Source organism: Cebus imitator, unplaced genomic scaffold, assembly GCF_001604975.1.
Source record: "Cebus imitator isolate Cc_AM_T3 unplaced genomic scaffold, Cebus_imitator-1.0 Scaffold51, whole genome shotgun sequence".
NCBI classification, from domain to species: Eukaryota; Metazoa; Chordata; class Mammalia; order Primates; family Cebidae; genus Cebus; species Cebus imitator.
This window is the reverse complement of record NW_016107366.1, coordinates 2083831-2094431: the sequence shown is the minus strand read 5'-3', so window position 1 is coordinate 2094431 and position 10601 is coordinate 2083831. Positions and strand designations below refer to the sequence as shown.

At 35.0% G+C, this 10601-nt stretch overlaps 1 protein-coding gene across 2 annotated transcripts in view; it reads left to right on the top strand.

The window, feature by feature from the left end:
- Positions 1–7397, top strand: part of SMC2 (structural maintenance of chromosomes 2) — a 34134-nt gene extending 26737 nt beyond the window's left edge. For both annotated transcript variants that reach the window (XM_017527767.2, XM_017527766.2), the window contains exons 14-17: positions 349–468; positions 2317–2521; positions 4173–4308; positions 7232–7397. In XM_017527767.2, coding sequence (XP_017383256.1) covers positions 349–468; positions 2317–2521; positions 4173–4308; positions 7232–7382 — 612 coding nt within the window. In that variant the 3' untranslated portion in view covers positions 7383–7397. The remainder of the gene's footprint in view (positions 1–348; positions 469–2316; positions 2522–4172; positions 4309–7231) is intronic.
- The last annotated feature ends 3204 nt before the right edge of the window (positions 7398–10601 follow it).

Genomic DNA, 10601 nt, shown 5'->3' with positions numbered 1-10601 from the left:
CCGGTGTATTTTGTACGGAGAACCGTGGCTCCGGGGCGCCGACAAAGCAGCGGCGCTGGCCGAAACAGCCGCGCTGGCTACCGTGGAGCACCTCTGCCCGGGAATTTCCTAGTCTGTGGGCAATAAAAACGCAGCGTCCACTCACCCTCTGCGCTTTCACTGGGAGCTGCAATCCTGAGCTGTTCCTAAACGGCCATCTTGGATCGTCTCTGCATATGTAATCTTAACTTTGATGGTTTGGGATAAATGGCACTAAATATTTATTTATTATAGACTACTAAATTTTCATTCTTTTAATTTTCTGTCATGTTTAACATGTATTTTTTAAACTTCAAATGTGTGTCTTAGGTTACTGGTAAAAAGCTACTAGAAAGAGGGGAACTGAAACGTCGATACACTATAATTCCACTCAATAAAATTTCAGCCAGATGTATTGCACCAGAAACTCTGAGAGTTGCTCAGAATCTTGTAAGTCTTATTTTGTCTTGTTTATGTTTAATCTTCTTCTGTGTTTTTTATTTAAGTTAGAAGGCATTAATTTTGAGGGACATAATCATATGAAGAACTACAAAATTTAAAAAAAAATGGGTTGGGTTGTGCAATTAGATAACGAGAGAATAGAAATGTTGAAAGACTTGAACTATCTTTGATACTTGAAAGTGTGATATTAGAATGTCCTTTTTAAATCTTAAGTCACATGACTATCAGGTGATGGTGAAAATTACACTTCTGTTTCCTAAATACGTTAGAATTGAGCTTCTAGATAAATATCCAAGTTTTTGGATTTTGTCTCTTTTTATGTCAGGCACACTTAAACTGCCCACAGCGACAGCCATTTTGGAAGGCCTTCATTAGTATTGCAATGATGCTTCTTTATTAGAGTACTAGATTGCTGTTCAGCCTGTGTAGGTATATAGCACGTAACCCGGATCCCATTCAACTGCTGACGCTGATCTGAAGTGACATCCTTGCTAGTAAGAAAATAGATTAGTACAAGGAAATACATTTGAAAGTTATTGTAGTTGTGTAATACTGTAAAAACATGAAGTCAGTCATAACATTCAGCTGCAATGAGAATTTTTTATTGAGTAGATATCCCAAGTACATGAGTTGAAGACATTTCTATGAAACTTAGAAATACACTTGTAACTAATTGAATATCATATCCTTAGTGAAATTCAGAAGATTTCAATGAAAATGATTTCAAAATACAGTTGTGTTGATATATATACTATCGGGAGAGGGAGGATGAGTGCGTGTAATTGAAAAGTGGTGTTTTTGGTTGGCATTTCCTTTACTTGAAAAATCACCATTAAGTCAAGAAGGCTCAGGAAGTTAATTCAGCCATACATCAAGTCCCAGCGTTAGAAGAAAATTGGGATTTCAAGTAACAGCAAAAATACTTTGCCTCAGATCCCTGAGCCAGATCTATTTAATGGTAGCTGCCACATCAAAGAACAATACGGAACATGTGTTACATAGAGCTCCTTTCATTGTGATTGCCACTGCTGATACTAAGCTCTAAAAGAGATGCTTAGTTTTTCTAAAATGATGGGCAGAGGTATCCTCTATAGACAAAGGCTGAGAAGAAGCATTGTGATCGAAATAAAGGATTGAGGGATTTTTTAAAATAACTTTTACTCTCTCAATTATTAGTTGTGTTTTTAATTCTATAACTGGCAGACCACTGCTCTAGCATGTTTCATTTGTATGAAAATATATTTGTTGTGAAACCAAATTACTGATTATAGAAACAACATTTTTATATACTTGTGTTGATCTGAGAATTACAGGTTAAGCACCCCAAGTCCAAAAATCTGAACTCTGAAATTTTCTAAAATTCAAAACGGTGACACCAAAAAAATGCTCATTGGAGCATTTTGGATTTTGGATTTTGGATTTAGAATGCTCAACCAGTGTAATACAAATATACCAAAATCTGAAAACTGAAACACTTCTGGTTCTAAGCATTTAGGATAAAGGATACTCAACCTGTACTGTATTAATTAAGGAAGTTCTGTCCAGTCAATTTTGGATTTAGACACATGGTAATGGCTTCTTACTGACAGAAACTTTCATAATGTCTGGTACTAGCTATTAATAAATATTTAACATAGCAGTAGATCTTTCAGTATTTAAACCTGCATTTTTCCTGAAACTTTTGAGTATTACATAGCTTTTTAGAAAGTTCAGAAATGATTTTAATGCTAGGTAAGTGTTAAATTTCTGTTACAGCAGTTCTTACTGCTTTATAAGATAACATTTGAAAGGAAGAGAATTAGTATGTACTGTGGTGTATCTGTTTTTGTCCCATAGGTTGGCCCTGACAACGTTCATGTGGCTCTTTCCCTGGTTGAATATAAACCAGAACTTCAGAAAGCAATGGAGTTTGTCTTTGGAACAACATTTGTTTGTGACAATATGGATAATGCCAAAAAAGTGGCCTTTGATAAAAGGATAATGACTAGAACTGTAACTCTTGGAGGTGATGTGTTTGATCCTCATGGGACATTGAGCGGAGGTAAGTTTTATATCCTTTTGTCCTCACAATTCTATGTGGTAAACAGGAAGAGGCTTTTTAAAAGTACATTTTTAGCCTAACTACCCACTTCTTCAGGAAACACATTAACCTCTCATTTGTGTGTTTGCCAGTGCTGCTGCTACTCCTCTCAAAAGAAAAACAAAAAATTAAATCTGCCCTTAAAGTGGTACCTTAATGCCCTAAAGGAATTCTTAGACAGTGATCATATTCTTCTCGTTCTAATGTTTGCCACACTGAGTTTGCAGATCTTTGTCAAGACAATAGAATAAGAAACACTGAATAATATTTAACTGTATACCAGACAGTGTTCTACAGTTGTGCTAATACAGTAGTCACTAGCCACTAGTCACTGTTTACATTTAATCAAGTTAAATAAATTTCCTTGGTTGTATCAGTCACATTTCAAGAGCCCATAACCACACATGGTTAATGGGTAATTAGACATTGTAGATATAGAACATGTCTATTATTCTATAAAGCCCTATTCTATGGGCTTTAAAGAAGAATTAATTCTTAGTAACAACGATGAGGTAGGCATATTATCATCTGCAATATACAGTTGCAGAAACGAAGATACTGAGTGGTTCAATAACTCACTACTGGATGGCAGGCTCAGAATTTGAATCCCTGCAGCCTGATTTCAGAGTCTGTGTTTTTAACCCAGTAGACAGTATAAAGCCACGTGAAGTATCAAGTGACTAAATGTTTTTTTAGGCCAAGGAAACAAGAGCCAATTCAATGAATTCCAAGACCAGGTATCAGGTTCTCTAGTACACAGTCAAATGTCTAGTATCTGCAAATGGAAGATAAAAAGAGACTAATTGTTTTTCAATATCTACAAGAGAAGAAACTTTTTAGATTTTGTTGATTCAGATGCTTTTGAAGTTTTTACTAAGAGGATAGGAAATAAGTAACCCCATATTTTAATTACAGAGTGTTTAAACATCATTTCTAATTGACCTTAGCATTCTTCCATCAAACCTGCAGCATTTCTTTGTCAACAGAATACCTCACCTGTCACTGCCAGATAATTATAGTTGCATAATGTGAAGTCAGTCAGTTTACTCTGCTTGTTCCACTGTATCAGAACTTAGATCAGGTTATTACATGGTAACAGCCCCCCAATCTTAGCTTACAACAAATTTATTCCATGTTTATGCTGCATCTGCTGCAGATCAGTTGCCTTTCTGCTCGGTGCTGTTCTCATTCTAGGACTCAGTCTGAAGAAAAATTAGTCCTTGTCTTGAACATACTTCTCTTATGGCTAACGGAAAGTAAATGTTGAATTACGTACTGCCTCCTAAAGCTTACTTTCAGAAGAGACACATTTCCTCATTTAATTGGCCAGAGCAAATCACATAGCCAACTCCATTGTCAATAGGGTGGAGGATTGGCCCAGTAGACAAGTGGTTATTTTGAATAAATAATATCTACCACAACTTCTTGGATCTATTATCAGTTCTCTGTGTTCTAAGGTTCAGGTGATGGAATGAATTCTGTGGCTTCATAAGCTCACTGAAATATTTACTGATGAATCATTTTGAGTATAATTCTGTAAGATGACTTTTTATTGTTTAGTGTATACCTGGTAACTTAATGTGCAGGACATGTTTCAATTTGCCTCTATCAGGTGCTCGATCCCAGGCAGCTTCTATTTTAACCAAGTTTCAAGAACTCAAAGATGTTCAGGATGAACTGAGAATCAAAGAGAATGAGCTGCAGGCTCTAGAGGAGGAATTAGCAGGTCTTAAAAACACTGCTGAGAAGTAAGAACTGTATATAATTTTTTTGTTGTTGTTAAAGATTTGCATAGTAGATGATGACAGGAAATTTATTTCAAGAAATACAGCCTCTGACTTTTCTCATATTTTTGGTTTTATTTAAAATATTTGATTAAATTGTGAGTTGATAACTTACTAGTTATTTATCTGTTTTTTTCTGATAAGAGAGATGTGTTTGTTATGAAATTAGCTAGATCTATTTAAGCGAAATGAAAAAAAAATCAATGAAATATTCCATTCTTTCTGCTGAGAAATATACTAGCATTTGGCTAGGGTTGGTGGAGATACCCTTAGATACTCTGGGGTCTGATACCAGTGAATACTTGATTTCTTGATTTGACATTAATATGATACAGTATAGGATTGATCAGGTGCCCAAGTAAGTTTAATAGCATTGTGGCTGTTCTACTTGTATTAAGGATCTGCTAGGTTGTCTAGTGAGCAGATAAACAAGTTCATGTTGAATATCAGCACTAAAACTTTCATGTTTCCTTGCAGTATTTCTTCTGTGTAGGTATGGATAAGATATGTGTATATACTTTTGAACATCACCTCTATTTTGTATAATAGAGGTATAGGCGTATTTTTGTTTTTTCATTATTGGGATCATGCTAATGTAACCCGTTTGAGTCACTCAGTAAACATTTATTGAGTTCCTCCTGTGTGCCACATATTCTTCTAGGGGCTGGGGATCAGATATCTCTGCCTTCATCTAGTTTTTTATTGTTGGAGAAACAGACAATAAAGAAAGATAAATTTGTAAAACATGTTAGCTAATTCTAAGAAAAATGTAAATCAGGAAATGAGATAGGAACTATCTAGGGCAAAATTTTATGTTGAAATTTTATATTGGGTGGCCAAGAAAAGCCTCACAGAGGACATAGTTGTTGAGTAAACACACGAAAGAGTGAGTGACTGGCTCTGTGGTTATCTGGGAGAATAATCCACACTTGAATTAAAAGCTTCATGAGTTATAAAAGCTACAAACTTTTAACAAAGTGCATTGTCTGAAAGTTTGGCCTGGCCTGGTGGCACACACCTGTAATCCCAGCACTTTGGGAGGCTGAGGTGGGTGGATCATGAGCTTCAGGAGTTCAAGACCAGCCTGGGTATCATGGAGAAACCATGTCTCTGTAAAAAATATTAAAAAGTTAGCCAGGTGTGGTGGCATGTGCTTGTGGTCTCAGCTTTTCAGGAGGCTGATGTGGGTGGATTGCTGGAGCCCTGCACTTCGAGGTTGCAGTGACCTGAAATTGTGCCACTGCACTCCATCATCTTTGGGGACAGAGTGAGACCTGGTCTCAAAAAAAAAAAAAATTAAATTGTAATTATTTTTCAGTCTCTCTGAAGATGACAAATAGGAACTGATTAAAAAGATTTTATTCAGAATTCCCAATCGTAAATAAAGTTTAAATCTAAATACATTTTGAAGTGATTATTTTTGGGTGTATTTTTAGAATTGAATTTCTGTAGTTATGAAAGCTTAAAATGGCACCAAGACTTCTGGGGACACTGTGGACGAGATTTTCATAGTCAGGATGGCCATTCAAAGATATAAATCAAATCAGAATTTTTCTTTTTTTTTTTTTTTTGAGACAAGAGCCTCACTCTGTCACCCAGGCTGGAGTACAGTAGCCCGATCTCAGCTCACTGCTACCTCTGCCTCTTGGGCTCAAGGGTTCTCCTGCCTCAGCCACTCAAGTAGCTGGGATTACAGGCATTTGCCACCATACCCAGCTATTTTTTGTATTTTTAGTAGAGACAGTTTTGCCATGTTGGCGAGGCTGGTCTCAAACTCCTGGCCTCAAGTGATCCACCCTGTTTACTTTCAGACATCACATGCATGTAAAGGCCCACATTTTACCTTCATGAATATAAATTAACCATAGAGTAAATGCATTTTACTGTGAGAAGAGTACAACAGAATTTTTCTGTGAAATGTCTAAATTCTAGCAAGGTGATGAGTTTGTAGTCAACATTTCGGCTTAGAACTGTTAATTTTGTTCAGTAGTATTGGATCATTTATTCCGCAGAATTGGCTTCCTTGCTAATTGTGACACTGAGGTCAAGGAAGGAAAATAGATTTTGAAAAATATGAGAATGGTGGAAGGATCAGCTAAAGCCATTGTTTCACATCATGTCAGGAAAGTAATATCTTTTTTAAAAAATATTTCTACACTCCACATTTTTAAATCAACTTGAAGTTAAAATTATTAAGTACTGTGAAGTACAGCTTCAGGCAAGAAAATTCAAGGTAGTATTTATATTTTATAAGTTTTGTCCTTTTTTCCCCCAAACATGAATTTCCAGTGACAAGGTACTTTGTGAATTTATATTAACTTGAAATTTCACTGCCACTGAATTTGCTAAATACCTTTCAAAGAAGTGACTAAGCAGCCAAGAACTGGGATAGAATTACAAAGTTTTCAAGAAAGTGTGTTTTAAACAACTAAGTTCCAAACTATTTTCTTACACTGAAAATAGGGAACATTATTGTCATTTTTAACGTTAGAAAATGAGGTTAATAAATAGATAACTAAATTTTTGAAATTTTATTTGTTGTAATTCATCCATTTTTCGTGGCGAGTAGTTGATGTGTTTTGTTTTGATTTAGTTAGCAAGAGATTATTTTTAAGGAAACCTAGCTATTAAAAATTTTTAGTGTTTTCTATGAATAGTTATTATGGATTTTGGTCAGTTAGAGTTGTTTACCTTCAGTGACCATATCTAAATTTGAATTGGCGCCTCAGAAACTTGAAAGTCATCAAAATTATTCCTGTAACCAGTAGTATCTTAGATTGTTTATAATGTATGTGAGTTTATTTTAGGTAAGAGTCTGAAGTTTGAATGTATTTCTCAATTACCAGAAACATTACAGTCATTTCTTACATGTTTCTGGTTTTGTAAGGTATCGTCAACTAAAACAGCAGTGGGAGATGAAAACTGAAGAGGCCGATTTATTACAAACCAAGCTCCAGCAAAGCTCCTATCACAAGCAACAAGAAGAATTAGATGCCCTTAAAAAAACCATTGGTAAGATGAAAACAGCCCATGCTTAATCTCTGGTTTTATTCCTTTTACCTTACTTTAGGTATCATCTATACCTGTGTTATGTTTAAGACACATATGATAAAGTTTCTTTAGGGGAGATCCAATTATGGGATTTCTAGGTCTTCAGGTATAGTCATTTTCATCTTTATTATATATTGTCAAAGGTCTGTTTATTTTTACCAGTATTCATTCTTTTTTAACCAATATTATTTCCATTAGTGGCATATGAAAGTTTTCATTTCTCCAAGTTCCTTTCTCTCCAGACTTTTAAAATTTTCCAAATTTGCTGGTTGTGAAAAGATAGCATACATTCGCATTTAATTTGCATTTCTCTAATGGCTGATGAAATTTGAGATCTTTTTTGTATGTTCGTTGGACCTTTGGGTTTCTACTTCTGTGAATTTTCTATTTATTTCTTTTGCTCATGGGTTGTTCATGATTTTTTTCCCATTGTTCTCATTCTTAAGAGTCCTAGTTTCTTGTAGGTTATTGCATTGCAGATATTCTACTAGTATCTTTTTTGACTTATGTACTGGTCTCTTAGTTGTGTTTGTATTTATAGTATTTTTGTTACACAAAAATTTTTAATGTTCATTTTAAGAAGACAGCTTTTATGTTTTCCTTAGTATTTAATTGTATATGGTAGTTTTAATTTTTGTCATTCATTAAGGCAATATCCACACACCTGCTTCTCCATTAATATTTTAATAATATTTTCTGCAACGAAAAGTAGCGTAAGAAATTGTTCAGTAATGACTTCCGAGGTTATATTTGCACCTGGGTCCTAACACTCACAATATACATCAGTTGTTACAGCAACGTGTTCATTCAGTATTGCTCTTTTTTTTTTTTCTTTCACAAATTTGTGGATATTCTTCCTTTGCTGTATCCTAGACATACTGTTACATTATTTGTCAACTGTAATGAGAAGTTCCCTGAATAAAACAGGCAAAGAACACAAAGTAAGCTTGTTTATGCAATTATACTCTTTCTGGCAACTATAGGAAAAACACCATAGTTAGACTGTTCTGGTTTTAGGAAGCATATAAATGTGTTAAAAATAGGATCTGTGATTTTTTTTCTTTTTTAAATAAGTTGCTTCAATACCTTTGTAAAAGGAAAGTTGTAGGTAAAGTTTAATTTCAAAGCAAAATTATTCTGTTACACATCTTTAGAATATTCAAGTATGGCTTTTAGGTAGGATCTGTGTTTCATTATACCATTTCTAGAATATCATTGGGATCATTAATTAAATTCTAGCCTGTAATTTTCCAAACCTTTTCTTCTATTAAAACTTGAATTTGTAAACCTTCACCTATTAATGTTAATTTAGCCACATTTGCCTACTTTTTGATGCAGAGGAAAGTGAGGAGACTTTGAAAAACACTAAAGAAATCCAGAAAAAAGCAGAAGAAAAATATGAAGTACTGGAGAATAAAATGAAAAATGCAGAAGCTGAGAGAGAGCGAGAACTGAAGGATGCTCAAAAGAAACTGGATTGTGCCAAAACAAAGGCAGATGCATCTAGCAAGAAAATGAAAGAAAAACAGCAGGTAATAACTTCCTTTTGAAATTGAACCAACCTTTTAAAGTCAACATAGAGCTGACAGTGGTAGAGGATCATTGGTTGACCTTATTCCTCAGAATTAATTTCAAAATCTAAAAGGAAGCAGCCTTCTTTGGAAACAAATTATGCTTCTTAAAAGTCAAAGGAATACACAGTATGAGCATCTCAAATCCGAAATACAGCAGTTAGAAACTTTTTGAGTGTTACCCTGAGGCTCAAAGGAAATGCACATTGGAGCAGATTGGATTTGGAATACTCAACTAGTCAGTGTAATGCAAATATTCCAAAATAAAAACTCTGAAGTCTGAAACACTTCCGGTCCTATGCATTTTGAATAAGGGATATTTAATCCGTATTTTTCTCTGAAAACCCTGCAGTTGAGTGTTTCATAGTTGTGAGTAGGGAATGCTAATTTTAAGGAAAGGGCAAAGTTGACAGTTGGTAAATGCTTCCTTCAAGAGTGGATGGCCTTTCTTCAGGAGTGGATTATTTGATGTTATAGATGTCATATCAGAGATTCAGCAAGTTGACATTTTTATTTGGTAAGCACCTAATTGAATGTGCACTGTAAGAGCATGATGTAAGACAAAGCATGTTATATTTACAAAGTGTTGTTCAGTTGTAAACTGATGATACTTTATCTTTTAGATAATGACAAAGCTGGAATTTGAACGTAGGTTTTTTTCTCCAGAGGCTACTCGTAATCACTGTTTTATGCAATTTCACCTAAATATGTTTTCCTCACATTTTTTTTTTTTAGCCCACTCTAAGATTCTTGTCATTAAATAGCTTCACAAAATATTTTTCTAATGCAGGGGTCCCCAGCCACCAGGCCACAGACCAATAACAGGGTGAGATGTGTGGTGAATGAGGATTACCACCTGAGCTCTACCTCCTGTCAGATCAGCGACATTAGATTCTCATAGGAGTGTAGACCCTTTTGAGAACTGTGCATGCAAGGAAGGGATCGAGGTTGCTCATTCCTTATGAGAATCTAATGCCTGATGATCGGAGATGGGGTGGTTTTATCCCAAAACCATATTCTCTGCCTGCTCCTGCCATATGGAAAAATCATCTTCCACAAATCTGGTCCCTGGTGCCAAAAAGGTTGGGGACTGCTGTTGTAATGAACTGAAGGCTATAGTGGGAAAGAAGAATATTGAAAAACTTTTTACACATTGAACAATTTTGTTTTTAAAAAAGCTTTATTTCCACTAATTCATCTGTTACATAGAATTTTACATTGTTTTCCCTGTAGGAATAAAGATAAAGGAAATAATTTATGCAGAGTTCTTTGAACTTATAAAAATTACTCATACTTTTGTCTTTTTAATATAGGAAAATAAACTTCCTCTTCCTGGGAAAGCAGCTTAACCTGTACCTTTGGTAGCAGAGTAGTAACAAAGCTGTGGGTCTTACTTGTATAAGAGTATTACTAATTTAATTTTCCTGTACATATTTGCTTTTTAGTAGTCAATAACCCGTGTGAATACGCAAGTACTGTGTTTTTTATAGGAAGTTGAAGCTATCACTCTGGAACTGGAAGAGCTCAAGAGAGAACATACCTCTTACAAGCAACAGCTTGAAGCTGTAAATGAAGCTATCAAATCCTATGAAAGTCAGATTGAAGTAATGGCAGCTGAGGTGGCTAAAAATAAGG